The 21,868-nt window shown below is 37.6% G+C and overlaps 3 protein-coding genes across 7 annotated transcripts; 2 read left to right on the top strand and 1 right to left on the bottom strand.

Annotated features, from left to right (window-relative positions):
- Positions 1-74: 74 nt before the first annotated feature.
- Positions 75-5,473, top strand: LOC131301629 (protein RGF1 INDUCIBLE TRANSCRIPTION FACTOR 1-like). Its single transcript, XM_058328004.1, has 5 exons — positions 75-167; positions 845-1,024; positions 1,120-1,194; positions 3,864-4,028; positions 5,236-5,473. Exons 1-5 carry the CDS (start codon positions 78-80, stop codon positions 5,428-5,430), a joined length of 705 nt encoding a protein of 234 aa, XP_058183987.1. The 5' UTR covers positions 75-77; the 3' UTR covers positions 5,431-5,473.
- A 1,904-nt stretch (positions 5,474-7,377) lies between these two features.
- Positions 7,378-18,268, top strand: LOC131300743 (uncharacterized). 5 transcript variants are annotated; one of them, XM_058326717.1, is made up of 15 exons: positions 7,378-7,538; positions 7,808-7,991; positions 8,805-8,856; positions 8,949-8,988; positions 9,854-9,955; positions 12,228-12,340; positions 12,448-12,513; positions 12,611-12,750; positions 12,995-13,088; positions 13,201-13,262; positions 14,592-14,696; positions 14,850-14,925; positions 16,329-16,441; positions 17,715-17,774; positions 17,859-18,268. In XM_058326717.1, the coding sequence occupies exons 1-15, from the start codon at positions 7,451-7,453 to the stop codon at positions 17,968-17,970; spliced, it is 1,407 nt and encodes a 468-aa protein (XP_058182700.1). In that variant the 5' UTR covers positions 7,378-7,450; the 3' UTR covers positions 17,971-18,268. The 5 variants fall into 5 exon arrangements, 1 of the variants encoding a protein (XP_058182700.1); XR_009191048.1 differs by lacking the exon at positions 17,859-18,268 and having other exon boundaries at positions 14,855-14,925; positions 16,320-16,441; positions 17,715-17,751; XR_009191046.1 differs by lacking the exon at positions 17,859-18,268 and having other exon boundaries at positions 16,320-16,441; positions 17,715-17,751.
- A 1,187-nt stretch (positions 18,269-19,455) lies between these two features.
- On the bottom strand, positions 19,456-21,868 carry LOC131300992 (small heat shock protein, chloroplastic-like). Its single transcript, XM_058327080.1, has 2 exons — positions 21,517-21,868; positions 19,456-20,016 (listed from the first exon to the last, which is right to left on the bottom strand). The coding sequence occupies exons 1-2, from the start codon at positions 21,773-21,775 to the stop codon at positions 19,661-19,663; spliced, it is 615 nt and encodes a 204-aa protein (XP_058183063.1). The 5' UTR covers positions 21,776-21,868; the 3' UTR covers positions 19,456-19,660.

The raw sequence follows: 21,868 nt of genomic DNA, 5'->3' as shown, positions 1-21,868 counted from the left end.
GCCATAAAAGTAAAAAATTCTTTAACAGATTCTCTACCCATTTCTTCCATATCTGCACACTGCTAAAGTAAATACTAATGGTAGAAAGCTCAGACTTTCATTTTGAAGAAAAAACTATGAGAGAAGCTATTGGCATCAAACGACTTCAAGCACCAAAACATGATCAAGTGCACATATCCTTTCACTTTTCACTTTTATTTTGCTAGTTTAATTTACAAGTTCATGTTAGATGAACTTAATTAGGGTGAGTTTTCCCTAAATTTTCGGTATTTTCATTCGTCTTTTTTGAATTTTAGTTAGATTCATGTTTTATTTTCTGTATAAATTATCAGTCTCGACGAAAGGAGTTTAAAAAAGTAATAGTAAAACATTATGACCAAAACGAAGAAAAGTTCAATAATAAAGATGAACAAATACCGAACAGGTAGTTTTTTTTTTTGTCTTAGAGTCGTCGAAAATGAACATTTTCCAACATCAGCCCATATTTTGTACTTTTTTTTATTCTTCTCATCGAGACGAATGATTCATCCCAAAAATTACGGCGAGAAGCTAAACAAAAAGTTATAAAAAGTAAAATAAAACGAAAAAAAAAAAAATACCATACCAAAAATTTTGGGAAGACTCACCTTTAGTTTAGATTAGGATTTTTGATTTTGACCATTGAAAATTGAACTTTGATGTTTCTTTCGCAAATTGAACTTATAGTTTTCAGCCTGATTTTATTTGCGAATGCCGGCGATTTGTTCATTTCGCTACTTGAAGAGTCCTAGTTTTCGATAGCGGCTTTATTGTGAGAATTTGTGGTTTTACTAGTGAAGATTGAAGTAAGCGATTCATCCTGCAGGAAGATTTCGCACAATTAGTGCCTCCATGGCTGACAACTATGTACAGGACCGTGTACTATGCGGCCTGCATCACGCACCCGGATACTAAGAAGAACGACTTGGATCGCTTTTGCATCGATTGCATTCGAGCTTTCTGTTACCATTGCCTTCCTGCTCATGCTCGTCACACATACGTTAAGGTCGGTCTCTTACATACCGATTCAAGTTCATTGAGTTAAGGGTTTTTCGATCAATCGCGAAGTAAATACTAATTGGGTACCTTATTGTGTTGAAGATTAGGAGATACGTGTATTGCGAAGTAATCAATAAGCAAGACCTATGCAAGCTCTTCGATTGTTCGGGCATACAGGTTGGTTATGCTATTTGCATGCTAAGTTCTGTTTTTTTCTTTTTTTGAGAAATGGAAAACTTCATTGGCAATTGGTTTCGGTAATGAAGTCCCGAAGTTAAAAACATTTTGCAGCAGGGCCATGCCGTCCTTGACATTTCGGAGGCCCAAAACAAATTTTAAAAAATGTGGTCCTCAATGTACATCGCAAACAAACAAAATGATAAAAAAATAAATCGGCTCAAAAAACAATGATTACTAGTAGTCAACAAGATAAAATTCCAATATTATACATCATGAAAAAAATTTGGGAGGATTTTTATTGATGGGCTCAATTTGAATGGATTTTTGTTTTTATAGGCCTATATATAGTAAATAAAGGTATACACTACATAATATTTGGGGCTCTCTTTTGAAGAATTTTTTCGGGGCCCAAAGCGATCACTTTGCTCAAGACCGGCACTGGCAGGGCGCTACGCACTATTGATAACAATGATGCTCATAAAAGGTGCATAAGATTAATTTACTATAGTTGCTTTTGAAAAAAATGTTATTTATCGATCTCTTTTCGTTTCTATAAATTATCTCCTCTAGCCTTTTTTTTTGAATGGCAAAAGAAAGACTTCAACCCGCTTTGATCACATCTTGACAAATAGAAGTAATACGGAGACTAAAGAAATGGAATGCACGTTGTGATATAATAATATGAATGCTATATCAATTAATTTCCAGAAAAATAAGTAATCAGCAGAAACACGCACATATTCGGGAAAAGAATCTCCCTAGTTGGATGCCCTCTCCTCTCCCCCGATGTACTCCTATCGAGTCTCATCAATATATCCTCTCTTTTGCCGATTTAAAAAATAATAATCTCAAACTAGTTATTTCACCTCATATTTTAATTCTTCTTACATTGCCCAATGATGATCATTTAATGGGACTTCATCCCTTTGTTAGCAAATAAGTTGAATTATTTATTTTCTTGCACCATCCACATAGAAAGGACAGCACTTGTCATAGAAAAGTGTATGCTGTTTGTTTTATTAAGCCATAAAGGCATAATAATTGCAGAAACTTAATATGGTAGAATCAATCCACATTTATGATTTTCTACCAGAATTGTCTGCGTTTTTACCAACTCTAGATTCTTGATTTAGTATTATTCTTCGAGATCATGGTTTAAATTTTTATTTTTGTTTGAATTGGGACTTACGACTCGACTCGACTTGGTTTGGTTATCATGATTTAATTTTTGACGAAGGCCTGTTAAAACAGGGTTAATTTTTGGAAAAGTAAAAATGTAAAATAGTGGCCTTGTATGATTCAAGATATTGCATTCCTTGTACAGCCCTCAGCCTCAAGCAGCTCATAATACAATATGTCTAGAGCTCTCTGGGGGGGGGGGGGGGGGGGGGGGGGGTTGGGGATCAGAATGGGTCGCCAAGTCCCCTGGTTTACCTCTCGTGCGGCCTAGTTCTGTCCACCTTAGCCTGCACAAGTAGCACATCGTTATTGCCAACCGGTCGGAGGCCAACCAGAAAGGCACTTTGACAGTCTAGTAAGTATGTGCTCAGGAAAGAGAGAGTACATGACTAGGGTTTTAGAGCCAAGTAGAACGTACGTACCTCTTTAGGGTTTATCATTGGACCTTATATAGACTCTTGTGCCTTGCTCCCCAAGTTGGAGCACACCTTGCACCCACGGTAACAACCTTTGACCTACGTCACAAATGGCGTATTGGATAAGGTTGTAACCGTTCATGTGCGTGAGCTATCATCACATGGGCCTGTGTCCAACTCATCACGCGGTAATTAACTGTTTCAGCTGACGTCCACTATGACATATTGAACAAGATGGTTAATTGCATGTGGGTGAGCTGGTGTTGATCAGTTGGCTAAACCTCTGTGTCCGAACCAACGTGGTGCTTTCTCGGAGGTGAGTTATTTTCCTCAAGTAGGCACGATGTCATCCGAGCCACTACGTCTGAACCTCAAGACACAGATGACCGAGCGCCAAGAACGTCGATTGGGAGGACGGGCTCCCCATCTAATCTGAACGACCTCCTGTGTCCAAACCCTGATATTTCGGCCCACCACAAGCCCCATGCATTCTAAAGGATGTGACTGGCCACATAATTTAAGTTCTCATACCGAATGGTTAGACTTCTATAGGTTATAATACAAGAGTGCACGTTCAATGAAATAAACTTCTTCAGTAAATTAATCATGGCAAAGAAACATTTAAACGCATCATGATAAACTTTCTCAATTATGTGTCTTTTCGAAACTTAGTGTTTCTCTAAATTTTTAGTATACAACATTTGAATTTTCGCTCTAAGAAACTGCCAGGCAAAATATAACAAGGACTCACCATTTTAACTAAGGATTATTCTAATTACCTCAGCCCAAAAGGTGTAGGATAATAAGTAAAATGTGAATTGATATCTGAGAAATGTGTATTGATATTTGTGAAAGTGTATTAATATCTGTGAGATATGCATTGATATTCACACTTGTTTGAAAAAAAATGCATTCTAACATCAAATTGCTAGAGTACCAGTGTTTTTTGGTAACACAATGGCAAACAATGACTCTTGCTTAGTTAAATCTCCTATTTCAAAGTTCTCATTAGTACTTGAATTGGTAATGAAGAAAAAATTATTTCACCTTGATACTATTACTATTCCACAGGCATATCATACAAATAAAACAAAAGTTCTGTTCTTGAAGCAGAGGTCCCAGCAACAAATATTGCAACTACAACAAAGTCAACCAAATAATTCAAGGGACCATAGTTGCATCATTTGTCAGAGAAGTTTGCAAGATGTTTCCCTCTATTGTAGTATTGCATGCAAGGTAAGTTTTTCTCACTTCTTCATTGTCTATCCTCTCCTTCAAGGCTTCAACTTAGAGAAAACAAACACTTAATTTGAGTGAAGTTTGGATATCTTTTTTTTTTCTTTCTTTCTATGTTATGTTTTTTAAAACAGCTAAAATAAATACTCCTGTTACATGTTTTTTTCTACTCAACTTCCTTCCACTAAGATTCTTATCTTTTAATTACATATTTTTCGTTTTACAAGACAGATCATTCTCTCACAATACATCATATTTAATTCAAAAATAAGTACTACTTTTTAAGGTCAAATTTTCAAAATCACCCTTGAGGTTTTTTCAAATTATAGATTTATCTCACTTTTGAGAAATTACAAATTATCCCCTATCGTGATGTAGCCGCTAGGAAATTCAACGGAAGTTGTCTGGCATCATCAATCCTAATTACTATAGACCACATTGTCCTTTTGTAACTTGTGAAAGGCTGCAGAGGTGGAAAAATAATCTTCCACGGGGTACAAGAAGACAATTTGATCCATTGAAATTAGGATATTTTGTCGAATTTCCTAGCGGCTACTTCGCGATAAGGGAGTTATTTGTTATGTGACAAGGGGTATTTTGTAATTTCCTAAATGTGAGGAGGCAATCTCTAATTTTCAGAAATCTCGGGGTGATTTTGGTAATTCACCATGTTTTTATAGACTTAGAAAAGGCGTAATGGGAACTACCATGGTTCTATTTGATGATCTGGCCAGTTCATTTTGTAGGTCTCGACATGTTCAATGTTAGTGTAATAAGTTAAGTTGATCGAACATCGATAAGAACTTGTTCGAATCGTATTGGTCATAAGAGAAATAGAGGGTCACACATTCACTGGCCATTTATCTTTGTGACAATTATGCTTCTTTGAGGTGGTCATTGATATCCGACCAATCAAATTTATTTCTCGGATGATGAACAAACCGAGACCTACAAAATAAATAGGTCGGATTGTCAAGTTGAACTCGCACTATCAAAGTCACATGAGAGGATATGAGAAATTTAATCCACTTCTAGAAGAGTCCACCTCCTATAATATATAGCCTCGCGAAATTATATACAAGTTGCTTGTAGCTATTTTTTGGGGTCCTAGAAAGCTCCAAATAGGAATACTACAAGCACAAACTTTTGCCCCTTATCCTCATATTGGTTCTCTTTCTTTTCTTTTATAATTTCAAGTTTTCAACAGGTTACTGCTATCTATAGAGGCGAAAACAAAGAGGAAAGCATTCATGACCGTCATAATCTCATTATTGTTGAGAAAAGTGAAGGCTTGAAGACCCAAAAGGGCTACGACAAAGAAGGCCTACTACCGCAATCATCATCATCACCCAAAAGGCAGAAAGTTAGGAAAGGAGTCGCTCTAAGGGCTCCTTTGTTTTGAACCACTACAGTGTGAAGAGATTTGTACTAGCTCCCTCCGTATTTTTTTTAGAATTCAGTATTCTATTATGGGTTGTACCTTGATAAGTGCATTTTGTAAAGTTAGTGGGTAAAAGTTACATTTTTTATTTTACCCCTAAAATTATATTCAATTTTGAAAAATTAGTGAATAAAAATGTAATGATGATGTCTCCATAGAAGATAAGTAGGGAAAATGGAAGTAAAAGTTGATGGGAAAGGTATAATGGCGATATCTCCTTAATAAGTTGGAGTTACGAAGCTGAATACTTAAAAATGGACGGAAGGAATATTGTTTATGTGTGACATTATAAGTTTTGGCCTCCTTTTTAATGTATTCCTCTAAATGCTCACAAGCTAAGAAAGTTCAAATGGTTGGAAAAATGTCAAAAGAGAAAGATAGACGGATAAGAAGGAAGAAATCAGAATGGGAAAAATAAAAATAAATGTGACAGTAGTAAAATTATTGCTTTACTTATTTGTTTATTTTTATTATGGATTAATCAAGATGCATGTGAGTTGGTGGCCCGCATGAGTTATCAATGTTTCTTTTTGGTATATATACATATGTGCATTTGTCTTTATATATTTTCCTCCTGAATTCTTCTCACGTGGTGCATGGTTGTTGTTGGTTTGAGATAATCGATCTCCATAGTTATTTTGATATCTCGTGCTCATTTGTCACCATTTTGAACTTTATCTATGTGTCAAATCTTTGAATGTTCAACTCTCAATTTTTTAAAATTTAACTAGACTTGGACATTTTTTTCAGTGGTTCTGGGCCCAACACCTGCATTCACTACAAATTCATGCGAGGCTGAGGACTACATATATAAACCCCACGTGAATTTGTGATAGAAAAGGATGTTGGAGCACCACGTGGCGATAGTCCTCTAGGACCACTGAAAAATTACTCCTAGACTTGGGAAGGCAGTTATCCAAATATAAAGACACACTAGTTAGATGTCCTATGGTTTGAAGAAACTACAACTTATACCTATTGCCTGTTGTCCACAAACGTAAGGTATTTTTTGGGTAACCAGCAAAAAGTAAGTTACTTCTTAGTAATAACAATGTATAGATTTAAGAATGTTCGGAGTACAACTTATACCGATTTTTTTGAGTAAAATCGGTTGGTGCTTATTGTTAGAGAGAATTCGATAGTCGAGGGTAAAGTAGAGTAAAAAAAAGGAAAATTCTAAGTGTAAAAAAAACGTACCCGGAAATTATCCCGAAAGGGTAAATCAATGGTATATATTCACTTTGAAGTGGGTCTGTACCATTGATTTGCCTTTTCAGGGTAATTTCCGGGTATATTTTCTTTGTACTTAGCACTTCCCTAAAAAAAAACTAGCTTCCTTTAAAAGCATTTGCATGATAACTCTGACAAGGGAGATCTATGTCATTTTAGAAACTTGAGGGTAACTTCTGTTAATGTCAGATACCAAAGGGGAAGTCACTGGAATTTACCCTTTTTTATAAAGATGTTTAATTAAATAAGGGGGGGAAAATTCCATAAAATATCTATTTTCTTTAACGTACACTCACTGTTCAGTTTTGGTAGTTCGACTGAAAGGGAAGAAAATGGAAAAAATGAAGGATCGAAAACCGGTTCTTTTTTTTTATGATGAGATCAAGGAAGGTTAAACAAATAGCAGTACTACACCCACCGTTCTGTTTCACCGCTCAACATTCATCACTCGTCGTTAGTCTTGGCAATCAATGATCCGGATTTTAAAAAAAAATTCTTACAACCCAAAAGAGTTTTTTTTTTTAAAATCGGGAAGAGCGACGGGGAGCGGTAAATGTTGAGCGATAAGGAGAGCGGTAAAGGTTGAACGATAACGGGAGTGGTAAAAGTTGAGCGCGGTGTGATTTCTAGAAGGCAAGGGATGGATCTGTATTAAAGGCATCCTCAGGGGAGGCCAGCGTAGTTCACCCTCTTCTTTAACACACGCTCTCCTACGCATCTGGTTTCTTTAGTGATCAAGGAGAGGAGAAAAATGGCGACTAGAACCAACTTTTACAAAAACCCTTCTTTTGTATACAACAAAGACCTAAGTCTCAACTCTGCCCTTCAAAATCTCACAGGTATCAATCAATTCTCTCTCTCTCTCTCTCTCTCTCTCTCTCTCTCTCTCTTTTTTGGTAATAAAGGCTGTCCTGGGCCAGCTTGCGCACCATGGATTAATCCCTACAGCTCCTTCCATAGCCGTTTCACACACTTGCGAGTGGGGTGGGGTGACCCCAAGAGTCACAAGGCCAAGACCACCACGCGGGTTCTCTCTTTGTTAAATTGCTTCTATTCTATGGTGTTGTTAATTTGCTCATTCAATTTCGCTTCAAAATAAATCTTCCAGCTTATAATATAGCCACCGGAAATAACCCTCCACCTCCGACCGAAGACCGAGCAGCCGGTGGGGATGAAAGAATCGTTCACCGCAAACGCCGCCGCGAAAAGAGGCCCCGAACTGATCGAAATGATGAAATCAATGATGATAACGATGGCCCAATGTCTCACCAGGATTATATCGATAAGAGAAGGTGCATTTGAATTGTTTTCCCCACCACACCCCCCCCCCCCCCCCCCCCCCCCCAGTATATGGCATATATTCGGACATTTGAGCATATAAATTTCCCTTTTTGGTTCGAAGCTTATCTCTTCTACCCTTTTGCCTGCCCTTTTTGAGCTTTACTCTATTTTCTTGGACTCAGGTCTGGTTCAGTGTCACTGACATCCTGTCCGGTCCAGTTTCAATTTTCGTGGGTTCAACCCGGGCTCACAACAATAATCATGAGAAAACTCATGATCACTGGATACGTATCAATGACTTATCGGAACAGATTTACTGTGAAAATTTTCTGATGAGTCATTGATCGGTATCCAGTGGAGATATATTTCCCATTACTTGAAGATTTTGTCAAGCTTTACAAAATGAACCGTTCCAATAATTGTTGTGAGCCCGGGAGGCCCTCAAAAACTGAAACTGGACCGGTTGGATTATAGTGACACTGGACTAGACCTGAGTCCAAGAAACCTCTTACCAAACAGGGGTATGCTCAAATCCAAACCATTTTTGTCAACAACTCTTTTCACTTATTATTCACATATATGTCATTTCGAACCCAAATGTGGAGGGAAAACATAAAAAACAATAGGTTTGGATAAAAGTAAAGGTTCAGTCATTGGAGAATGCATGTCCAAATGGAGTTGTGACCCAATATTTTACCCAAATTTGAATCAGGGCTGGAGATGTTACTTCCCCCCCCCCCCCCCGCGCACGGAAATTCAGCTTACTTGAGATATGCTAGCTCATAAAGACTTGGCCTTTTTCTTTTTCTTACTTGTATCAACAGGAAGGAAGTCGGTTCATCTCACGTTTATCAGGAATTAACTGTAGATGTTTTGGTAATGACAATTATTGTGATTTTTTATGTACTTCATTATTGAATTAGTTTTTATTTCCATCATGTGATGTTTCTTTCACCCCTTTTTTGCAGGAAAGTTCTCGTCCAACAATACATTTGGTAGATTATGATAGTAAGATCTTTTTATCTCGAAGTATAATATGTCATTGATTTCATTTTGTCTATACTTTTTAGTTTGGTTTTATGTGCTGTACGATTTAATCTGAGTTTTATATATGAATGACATACCATAATGCAAACAAGTGTGACGATGGCAACTTGCTGATGTTTTATCTATAGAAGTGCATTAAAAGAATAGGACATGATGCAAGACTGCGAGATAACATGATTTCAAATTTGAGTGAACCACTTTGTACCAAACAGTGTCAAACTTCGGTCCATTGCTAGTCTTCTTCCACCATCTCCATCAACTAATGGGAGCACACACTGAGTAATTCCTTTTCTGATTAAGTTTAGTCACAACCACTGATAAAGGAATATCCAATAGGTAACTAATTGGTTGTAAGAGGAGTGTGTTTTCCTGGCTTATTGGCCCAACCAAAAAGATAAAGAATCCTGGTCAAACAAGCTGTGTCTATCCCCTCTCATTAAAGTAAACAACAATAAAGCAAAAAGGATACCCAAAAAGAAAAAAATACCAACATTGAAAGGCATTTGGTAGTCCATTCAGTTACAAAATAGGTTGTGCCGCTGGTTTTACTGTACTATCCCTTCGAAAACTCTTGGATTTAGAACTGCTCATAGGTTGGGTTATCTAATTTGTTAGAGGGTTTCTCAAAGCTCTGCAGTCCCTTTCCTTGTTCCCCCTCCTCATTTGCCTCCATTACTACCATTTTTAAAAGGATTATATTTTTTTTAATGAACACTAAGCAACTTATGTTTCTAAAGTTGTTTTACAGCACTTGACTTTTCCTCAACCTTTTTTTTGAATGGCAACTTTTCCTCAACTTAATGTACATATGTTGATGAAAACTCAGGTGAAAGAAGTGTGTCATCAGATTGCGAAGAGAAGCTGGTTCGTCCTAATTCTAGTTTGGTTCTAGATGCTGGTGAAGTGAAGCCGGATCCTACTTATTCTGGTTTGCCCTTGATACCTACCCATTAACTGTCAGTTTAGTGTTTGTCTTGTCTATGGCTTATGAGCAATCACTATCTTCATTAAGATATTAATGTCATTGATTTGTGCCTACAGTTCACAAAATGAGCTCATAATGGACAAAGGCCCATTTCTGGTTTGTTGTTTGACAAAATAGTGTTATTTAGGCCTGAAACTTTTGGTTGAATGGGGTTGAAACCTTATTAACTACATCTACTACTACTACTGACTTTCACTGAGCAGAAAAAAGGAAAGAAAGTTGAATTGATTTCCTGGGAAAAGAAAATATATGAGCATCAAGTATACCACCACGTCATTAGTGCAAGGATACTCATTGAAAGGGTTCGACATGCATGCATAATATGTCTTGGAGTTTGGACATCACAAGCCAGGTTGCTATCTGGGGTTATAAATTATTGCATATAAATAGTGGGAAAATATGCAAGATATGGTGCAAGATCAAAGAAGAAATGAGGATGCTATACGGGACGGAGTGTTGCCCTATCAAGAAGTAACAAGTGAGTAAGATGAGTGTAGCTGAAATGAGGATGTTGAGGTGGATGTGTAATAAGACTAGGAGTGATAGAATTAGAAATGAAACTGTTCGTGAGATGGTAGGAGTTGTACCTATACAGGATAAGTTGAGAGAAAATTGATTAAGGTGGTTTGGACATATTTGCCATAGACCTGCAGACGCAGTAGTCCAAAAAAGTGACATGATAGTGGTGGCTAGTCGGGCTAGGGAAGAAGAAGACCTAAACTGATTTTGGATGCGAAAAAAGTTCGGAAAAGACAGTTTTACTTTCTTATTATTCTTCTTTAGAGAACTCTTTTCAACTTCGGTCTCTATTTTTTTACTTTCGGGGTTTTTCCCTCTGAGACAAATAGTTAGTCCCGAAAATCTAACAAAAGGTTAACCAAAAATTCACTAAACATGAAAAATACCAACTGTCTTTAGGATTATTAATTTAGACCAAAACCTTTTGTGTTGGGCAGAGAATCTTCATTGTCGCTCTATTCACAGAGCTTAAGGCTGTGAAGACAGCTAGCTGGTGACAGTTGCGTAATGCCAGGCTGGTCATAGGGTGGCTGGGGTGACTTTTGTTGTGTTTGACACTTGATGTGTATGATGACATCAATTGTATTGGAGAAAGATGTTAAGCGGATTAGTGATAATGAGATGTGCTCCCATATATGGAATAGCATCACATGTCCATTGCCAGTCCTGTCTCTTTTTCAGATGGGTTGAAGTGCATGTTCCTCAAACCTTGATGCATCTTGTTGAAGCCTAAAGGGCAATATGTACTCACAGAGCTACAAGACCTCAAAATCCCACGAATGGCTACATGATAATGTAGCTCCACCTATGATTGGGAAATGTCAAAGGGCTTCTTTGAACCTTGCTGCTGATGTAGGTTGTCTCAGATTCATTGTAGTGCAGGGGAAAGTGATAACGTGATGGAGAAGGAGGAGAGTGTAATTATCTTATTCTATCTGCCTAGTGTATGAAGAGTGCTTTACCAGATATGCCAGTTCTAAGGTTTAAGGGTAAGTAATTGTGCATATCCTATTGCACTTAAAAGATACATTAACATTGGGGGAGCGAAGAATGAGAGTGCTGCCCCTTTGGTTAGTATTAGGCTCCGTACCAGTGTATATTTTAGCTGAGACATGTGGGTGCACTGGGAAGTGTGGTGATGGGATTTGGAGAGGTGGGGTCTTCAGTGAATACCATAAGGTTTTGCTCTCTAACCGTTTGGCGAACAATTGAAAGTTTGCTGACAGGGTGTTTCAGCCTATTTGAGCAACTACCAGCTCCTAGGCACATGCAATTCCCCCATCCTGCCTTTACCTTGGTAAATATCTGGACAATCGTCTTGGTGATCCTAAAGGGGGCAGCTCAACTCAAGACCTCTGCTTTTGGAGAAGTATCTTTGCAATGTTTCGTGAGCAATACCTTTCATCGAGTTCGTTGAGAAAAGTTCCTTTCATTGAACCATGCAAAGTCCTATGATAGAACGGTCATGTACAAAAGGCTAAACCTGGCAATTGAATGTCCATTTAATGCCGAGACCAAAGTTCGCAATGACTAAGTCCTTTGTAAAATTAGAAGCAAAGAAGTTATATCGGTAGTAAAATCATGCATATATGTCTCATTATCTTGTCATTCCCTTCACGTTGGGTACCTGGCAGTAGAAGCCAGTCCCAGACTCCCAGAGTGTCATATATGCAGTCTCTTGGTTGTACTTCTTCAGGTAAGTTGGATGAAGTTGATCGAGTGAAGAACAGAAGTGAGCAGCGTTTTGCTGTTCCTGGGGAACCTGTTTGTGTGGTATGCGGGAAATACGGAGAATATGTTTGCAATGAGGTGGGGTTTGTCTACTGTATCTTGAATCTTTAACATAATACACTTTTATGTGTATAGATCTACACATGGTGACCTTGTATTTGATATTTGTATGTCTGTTTTGTTAGACTGATGATGATATCTGCAGCATGGATTGCAAAACTGAGCTATTGGAGAGCCTCAAACTTTCAGAGGTGTTTGTTTGCTTGTAATTTGTCTTCAAAATAAAAAGGCCTCAACTTTGCTTCTGCCTCCTGATTTGTGTAACCCTTTCTCTAATTATATTTTCAGGGGTCCTTAAGCACCCAAAGAAGATATGAATCCTTATCTGGTCCTAATTATTCACCAGTCATCGAATTTGGAGGGGACACCTGGGATCATAACCGTCTGCGTTGGTCCAAAAAGACGTCCAGCCTCTGCACTTATGAATGGTCCGTTTCACTCTCCCATTCCTTCAGTTATTTTCTTTTTCCGAAAAATTTATGAGCAACAATGTCCTTGAGGTGTAGTCCATGCTAAGATTAAGAAATCATTGATACCGTGCTTGATGCTTTTCGTGAGATAGTAATGTGGAATATTTCATTCTTATGTTCCTTTAACCAAAGAGATACTTACCATCTGCGTGATTTAATTGTTTTGCAATGGTGTGTCGTATATCCTTTCTTGCCCATGTAGTTGGAAATGTCAGAGGCCTGGGCATCTTCCTGAAGATTGTGTGGTGTTGATATCCAACCGTGAATCTCTTTGTTCAGGTCAACCATGTGACCAGGTACTCTGTCTCTTGCTACTTGAATGAAGATCTTTCAAATGATGTGCTACCATGTACTTCTTTTTGATTGTTGTTGTTTGATTAATCTTTTCAAAGTTTTCCTCTCATGCAGGTGGCAAGAGGTCAACAAAAACCCATTTCCTTATCCAGAGACCTTCTTGAACTGTACAAAAGGTTTGCTTTAGTGTCACGGGCCTTGTATAATTCATTTCAGGCGTCATCATTTTGCTCAGTGATATTTTGCTAATGTTAAATGTGACAAAAATGCTATAAGCTGATGTGTAAAATTGCTTCTTGTCATATAAAACGAAGTATTCACCAGCTATTATATCTTGTTTTCCTTTTTTTTTGTCTGGTTGGGTATGTTGCTCTTTCTCTACTGATTTATCAAAGTTTTGAATAGAGCCATATAGCTCAACTCAAGAAGCTTTTGTCCCAATTACCTAGGGTCACGTACTTCGATCCATTTTGCCAATGCGTTCTATCGGCTGGTCATATCATCTGCTTTGTTTCATACTATCATGTACTTAGTTATCACAATCACAACCCGAGTTATATTGCGCCTTCTTCTATTTCGATTACCACCCTTCATGTGTTGTCCTTACAAGAGCGTTAAGTGATCTATGACGCACATTGTTCAACCGGCTGTACCCCACCTTATCATAAATGTTGTCACTTCTTACTTCTCTCTAATGCTTGTTTTGCATCTCATATTTGGTTATCGAATTTCTGTTTTTTTTTTTTTTTGTTATTGTTGTTGGAATAGAGTGGGGGAGTCCTTAATTCTTCACTGAAATTGAGAATGCTCCTGCTACAGCAGCATATATGAAAAGATATGTAGGTATCTATAAACATACAGCAGCATATGCATATAGTAGCGTTTATATAGATACTGTATATAATTTATATATTTTTGTATATATTCATATACATATACATATATATGTATGTGTATATTTATATGTATGAATACTCATTGATGTATTTACTAGGGTTTTCATGGACTAACAACCAAGGCTGCATATTATTGTATGTTGATGTCGAGTAGTGAAAAAGGTTTCCATTGATAAGTCAATTATGTCAATAAAAAAGTTGACTGTTCGACAGTCATATTCATTCTAATATGCCAATCCAAAATAACATAATCATGTCTTGTTTGAATAGAAGACAAGCTTTCCAATATTAGAAGAAACCGAAAAGTAGCTGCCCTTCATGCAATTGTGGATTAGGATACCACTGTTTTCATGTACAAAATATATTCAGGTTTTTTCTTGTGATTTCTACATGAAGGTGTTAGTAAGAACTGCTGCCTATCTGAACCTAATAATGACCACGCATCTGCTGATCAACCAGTGACCTTGTTCTTTTTTGGCTTAAACTTATGTTTGGGATATAAAAGCAGAAATAGCTGTTGATGATTTTCTGCTCAGAGCTAGAGTCCTGTGATGAGCATATTTAGGCTTAACTGTTACAATGGCATTGTTTTCATTCTCATATATGCAGATGCCACCAAATAGGCAAAAACGTGTCAGCTGCGAAGTGTAATTCATGCTCTAGGTCATCAGCTTTGGCCACCTGCCTTTATTGCAATACCATCTTTTGTGACAGGTAGGCCATGCCCGCAGTAAAACGATTTCGTGATTTTTCTTTCTGCTTAGTGGTCAATTCTACTAGTATGGGGTGTTGCTAGTGTCATGGTCATGTTGAATATTCATACCATTCAGACGATAATGGAGTGAAGATGTGCATGTTCATTTTCAGTGCAGGTCATTTGAGCGAGCACATCAGGGCACACCCCTCCCACAGACAGTATTATTCCCATAAGCTCAAGCGTTTGGTGAGACCAGACTTCTGTAGATTGTATGAAGTCAGAGAAATTTTACTTGAATGTGCACTACATTTTGTTTTTGTTTCTCGTGAGAAGGGGTGACATGTCCGTAGCTGGTCACTGTTAAAGTATCCTACTCAAAACCAATTGGCAATGAGTGGAGAGACCGCCAAGGCTCTTATATTTGTTTTGGAGGTTATAATTAGCCAATGTGAACACTCTCCCGCACGTGCAATCCCTAACTTGCACGGGGAGACGTAAGCAACGGATCAATAACATAGGGATCACAACAAACAACGAAACAAGGTGCACTTAAGGCACAAACAACGTAGCAAACAATGAAGAGAGTCTTGTCCAAAAGCCTCCGAAAGTCTAGCTCTGATACCATGTTAAAACATCCAACTCAAAACCAATTGGCTATGAGGTGAGGGACCGCCGAAGCTCATATACTAGTTTTCAAGGTGATAATTAACTGACTTGGGAAAAATTCTGACATTGAGTCTGTTTTGTATGAAAAGAGTTTGGCTAGAAGATTTAAGTAGTATTTTCCATAGCATCTACAAGGGAAGTTGGAGTTTTATTGTTCCATCCTTGGCTGAGGCAAAATTTGTGTTCATATTGATTGCTGCGTGTTGGATTCAATGACTCATCTTGGCGCAGTTTTGGTTGACCATAAAATTGCCGCTAAATATTGGTATGCAACGGTGCTGCCTCAGAAGAAACAATGAATCATGTTCGGAAAAAGAAATCGGTGACATCATGCATGTAGTTTATGTTGATAAGATTAGATAAGATTGATTTGAAATGGTACTACGTTAGGTTAGGTATAGACGCATATCACATAAACAAATCTGCCATTAGAAATTAAATATTGTCATCCTTTTTTTAAGAGATTTTCATTCTAACTAGCACATATTACTTTGTTTAGCTTTTAGTCGATACCAAGAAATTTGGTTCACTAGGGATAATTATTGGAGAAAAGTGTGAGACTGGAGCATGTCATTGTAGCATCTCCTTTACACTAGTCCATTTGTTATTGTATTTGTTTAAGATGGTATATCTATAATGACGTGCCATTGGACTGATCATGTGGGATAACGGTATAGTACCAAATGATGGATAGATACCCTTGGCGTCTGCTGCTCAGTGAAATTTAGGATTGATAAGCTCATATAATTAGATTTGGCTGATTTGGCTTGGCATCTTATATTTCAAAATGCTGGTTTTTTTCTGGGGGCGTTCTAATTCAAAGCCTGAATGTGAAGCATTTGTTTACTTTGTTAGTTCCCGTGCATTTTGGTATGGATGTATCATTCCGTTGCTTCCAAGTTATGGTACTTTGTTGTGATATTATGCATGTGAAACACTGGTGGTCTTCACATGCTTAAATGATGCAAACTTAGTTGTCTTAGGTCAAGTGCTGCAAACCAACATGCAAGGTGACAGATATCAAGGATCTTTTAGCTTGTCACTTTTGTTTCAATAAAGCCTTCGAAAAGTTCTACAACATGTATACTGCAACATGGTATGCATCATAGTTGTCAAATCGTGAATCGAATCGAGAATCGAAATGGTCATTTTTTGAATCGTGAATCGAATCGAATCGTGAATCGCTCTGATTCGGTCATGACTTCTATAATGTATAGAAACCTATGCTTATTGATTAGGGTAACAACATTATATACTACAAATGAAAGATTTAAGCCTAAATCAATAAATACTTTCTTCTAAATGATGATTTGATAGTAACGTGGAATATTAGGTAAGTTGCTTCTATTGCAACTACCAAGAGATGATGATTCGTAAAGCCTACTTATGGTTCTTTTTGTCCAAAAGAGTTAAAAGTACAAAACAAACCCTTAGAAGGTCTTCTATAGGGTTGTTATATTCCATTTATCTTCCTCATTTTTGATTTACTCTTGTAATAAATCTCTTTTTCTTATTATCTATCCATATAACATAGACAAAAGATGACATATAACAATATTAGACCTTAAAAAAATATTTGAACCCTTTTCAAACAACAAAAGAAGCAAAACAAGAGTAAAAAATGAATTTCGGAAATTTTAAGTGAATCGAACGACTCACTTACGATTCTCAGCTATTTTCGATTCGGCAGCCTATTCGTATCGATTACCCACCGAATCATATCGAATCGTACGATACGAATCGTAAATCACCGATTCACTTACGATTCTCAGCTATTTCCGATTTGACAGCCTATTCGTATCGATTACCCACCGAATCGTATCGAATCGTACGATACGAATCGTGAATCGTACGATTCTGACAACTATGGTATGCATCCTCTTCCACTTTCAATTGTTCTTCTTTGACTTTTTTTTTTTGCGTAGATCAGTTCTTCAGATTGAAGATACACAAAACTGTATTGCCAAAGTGATATACTGAGATAGTTAGATAAATCAAATGCCCCTTTTCATAATTCTGTCCTGGCAACTTAGTGGTTTGTTGTATGCTGACAGTAGGGATTTGATTTACTGTCAACTTTAAGTATGATATTGTTGATTTCATAAGTTTCATCAATACATTGCAATGGTGATGCCTGGAATTGTTTAGCTATCAAATATCATAACCTCAAATGTTATAGATACGATTGGGTTTTGAGAGAGGTTTTGAGAGTAATGAGTGAAGGGAGATAGATAGAGAAAATTTATTGGGGACTGTGCGCCGCGGTTTTGAGACCCAAAACGAATACAATCTTCTAATTTATCTGTGGCTGATATCCTTTCGTATTATGATTTCATGATCTTTGCAAATGATATGAATTTCTCTTACAGGAAAGGAGCTGGACTTTCAATTATCTGGGGTTCTATTTGCTGCGAAGATCACTTTGAATGGTAGCTTCTGAAACTTATTCAAACCACTTAAATGTTATTATTTTTTTCCTACCAACGCATGCCGAAGGGCTGTCAATGCTGCAGGCATAGGATGAATTGTTTGAATGCCGGTGTAGAAGACAATGCCTATGTTGTTAGCAAGAATGTCAATGCCCAGAATAATAAGCGCGTTCAGCTCAGTGACTTCATATTCTGATTTGATCACAAATAGTTCTATGAATTCTTGAATACCATTTTAGAAGCCCTTGACAACTATGATGGAGCACTGCACAGTGGCAGTTTAAAGCAACCGTGCATGTATACCTTTTCCTTTTCCTTTTCTTCTACTTTTTTATGTTTCTTAGGGATCTTAGATTTGTTGAGGAAACGCGAAAGAAAAAGGAAGTTCAATTTTTTATCCAACTCGTCATGTATTTTTTGTGGCAAGTTTGCATCCAATTTCTTGTCAATCCCGTAACCCAACTAGAAAATCTAGATTAGATTCTTTTTCTTCATTTTTGGTGTCTCATCTTTCTACTCCGTGTATTGTGTATCCATACTCCGTAGCATAGCCTTATTTCTTTGACTTGTATCCGAAGAGACCGAAAACTTTTGGGTATTCTTTTACACATCCACTAATGACACTAAATATGCAGCAAGTTGAAGAGATCTGTGCTTAGTAACAAAAAGGTTCTGTTAGTTCTGTGGTGCCTATATTCTAATCGGTTAGAGTTTGGGGTGGGCATCGTTCGTATTTCGTGTCATTTCGAGTTCGTGACCCGACTTTCTAAAATTTTCCTGGTTCAAGTCAACACTGTTAGCACCCTTATTTTGAATCTTTGAAATATGCTTATAATTATACTTGTCAAAATGTTACACATGAAGCAACTGTTTAATTCAATAACAGATGAACTCGTTTTCAATAGGCTGATGATTTTGTCACTCCTTTTTTTATTAATGTCAGTCCCTTGCAGGTGTATTTCTGGTGTAAAAATACACTTGCAAGAGAGTGACGTTAACAAAAAAGGGAGTGACAAAATCATTTCCCTTTCAATACACCATCATAGTCGCATAAATTATAGACCGACAAAAACATTTGACAAACAATAACGAAATCATGATATTGAAAAAGTAGTCAAGCCACAACTAAATAAAAGTCTCAAAACTAATTAATTTCTTTTATGGTTTTTATCTTAAAAAAAGGGGAGTGATTTTGTCACTCCTCTTTTTGTTAATGCCACTCTTTTTTGTGTCTATATAAGATGATTTGTTTTGCGAGAGAACGGGAGTGACATTAATAAAGAAGGAAATGACAAAATTAATTCCTTAAAAAAAATCAACAACTATGACGTAAGACTTTCTAATACTGTATAAACTATAAAGTACAAGTTAATCCCAAGTAGTATGATTTTGGAAATATCAAATTCTTTTTCGGGAAATTCAAAATTGATCTCGAAGGAAACACAAGTACGGGGCAGTGATTATCATCGCCGCAACTTGTCGTGTTGTGTATTTTTGGGTGAGCGGGTGGTTATTCGTGTCCTTCTCGAGTAATGCAACTTGTGATATCATGTTCAAAATTCTCACCCTTAGTTCGAGAGTATCATAACGGTCATCTTACGGTAGTTTGAAAATTCACGGACTCACCACAGACAAAGTAACAAGCAATAACATGTACTTACTCCTACGACCGAAATCGAAATGAACTAAAGTTTTCTTCTGGCATTAAGTTTTGAAGCAATCTGAAATGAAGTGCAATATCTTGTAGTACCACATAAACATACCAGTATTGCTACAAAAAATTGTACCCCCCCAAAAAATTCACTTTCCAGATGAGATATTTTGCCTTCTAGTACGTGTTAAGGCCACTCGAACACGAGTCTCTTTGTTGGGGTAATCGGTCACAATCACGAACACTTGATTTCGCTCGATCCGCTCGCGGATTCGAAATTCTTGGCCAGGGGAATGAGCATCCTCAGAACGCCATTCTTCAACCTTGCGGTGATATTCCTTGGCTCGAACGAACTCGACGAAAGCTCAATGTTGGCACTGTAACTCCTCCCACTGTCCTCGTGCTCCGATTCCCTCCTACCCTCTCCCGATACGAACACATTACCGTACTCCACCCGTAGCTTTAGGTCTTCCTTCTCAATCCCTGGCATCTCCATCCTAACAAACAGACCTTCTTCCAATTTTTTGACCTCGTATGCTCCTCCTGGGCCGGATACTTGAAACGGGTTTTCCATGTACTGATCACAGGTGCCTGCAAGTGGCAACAGGGGTAAAATTGTACTCCACCATTGTTCCTTGTAATTTTTTAGCGAGGTTTTACTTTGATTCCCTTTATTTTCCGTTTCCCTTTTGATTCTATACAACGTTTTCCTTTTAGAATAAGGCTTTGTCCGCAATCCACAGTTGGACCACAGAGGACAGTCCAAGACTCCAAGTGATTGCAACCGTTTCAAAGTGCTTTTAATTGTCGGGAGGAACGACCCAAATTCACTGTGGATGCTTCTCTGCAACCCAACTGCAGCGAGACTGGATCCTTCCTTTTAATGTAGTCCATCGACCCCCTCTGTTGGTATTTCAAGTGGGAAATCATTTGCACGTATGACTCAAGTGTCCGATTTCAAGGAGTAAATCAAAGGCTTTAAATTTCACCACTTCAGCAACCCACAAAGAGAAATGATAAGTGACACAAAACACCTATACTCCACTTTGGTCTCTCTAATCTCAATACATAAATCACACAATCTCATTCAAAACATGATATTTGATCCTAATATCAGCGTAATCTTCTTCCAAAACATGATATAAATCAATGAGTAATGACTTTTGCATTCCACTTTCTTATACAAACACTCTAAAATATGTCATTTAGTACTGCAAATTACATATAATACAAGCACTAAAGACAAGTTTTTTAGTACATTTATATAAGAATGATGACATGGACTACATTTAAACCAAAATGACTAAAAGACAAGTGCAAAAATTACTTTCCTAAATCAAATTCATTCAATTATAGTGGTAATGTAAACTGGTGAAAAGAATTCCGTGACAATGATACAGAATGATGACATGGACTACATTTGAACCAAAATGAGAGTGCAAGGGCCAAGGTATGGTGATTCAATGAGGTAATTTTAAGCTAACTAACTTATGTATCATCTGTGGCTATAAGGAAATGGATCCAATAACTATTCGGGACACTTGTTGGAGGTGTCTAACATGTGTGGATCGCACATGATACTCCTACTCTTACCCGCAGGAGTATGTTGTATTTTGAGAAAAGTGTGGACTGTACAGGACAGTAACTGGAGAGGATCCCATCATGGCTAAAATTACAATGAACTCCACTATGGGTACTGACCATCGGTTATGGATATACCGATGATTCTGATCAGATAAAGTGTAAGTGCTTGATTTCAATCTTTCAAAATTTCATTCAGAATTCGGGATTCAAGGTTTTGGAAAAAAATGAAAGCTTAAATTAGGTACTCCCACCTATTCGATTGTCGATTGTGCCGATTTTTCCCAAAGTACATCAAAAAATTATTTTAAAATTAGTGAATGGATCATATGATTTGTGCAAAACTCCGGATTGGGCCCGACACAACCATCAGTACAATATCGTATCCTCTTTGCCGGTACGCATACTATTTTTGAAAAAAAACATCCAAAGGAAATAAATCTGAGAGAAATTCTACACTAAAAAATTGATCTGTTGACGATGGATATGTCACGGGATTATAAAGATTACCGCGTCGAATGGGGAATTCGTCGCTCCGGGTGAAAGATCCTCCCTGGGAGGTGATGGTGCAGTTCTCCTCGTACATGGTCGTCGAGCTCAACGGACGTCGCAGGGGTAACCTCGAACTCGACAAACAAGCTGCGGCCACCGTGGCCAAGCGGTTGTTGTTCGGGTGGTGGCGGTGGCAGTGGTTAATAACAGAGTTGAATTTCGTGAAGAGGGTTGAAGTGGTGGTGGCTCTCCTGATCGCATTCATTAGCGAAGCCATAGTTAGTTTGAGAGAGATTTTCTATCGCTGTTTTCCTCTTTTAGGGTTCTTTCTTCTTTGTTCTTTTCTTTTTCTCCAAGTCTCCAGAATTCT

This window comes from Rhododendron vialii, chromosome 9a (genome assembly GCF_030253575.1).
Source record: "Rhododendron vialii isolate Sample 1 chromosome 9a, ASM3025357v1".
Taxonomy (NCBI): domain Eukaryota; kingdom Viridiplantae; phylum Streptophyta; class Magnoliopsida; order Ericales; family Ericaceae; genus Rhododendron; species Rhododendron vialii.
This window is presented reverse-complemented; position numbering and strand designations above follow the sequence as displayed.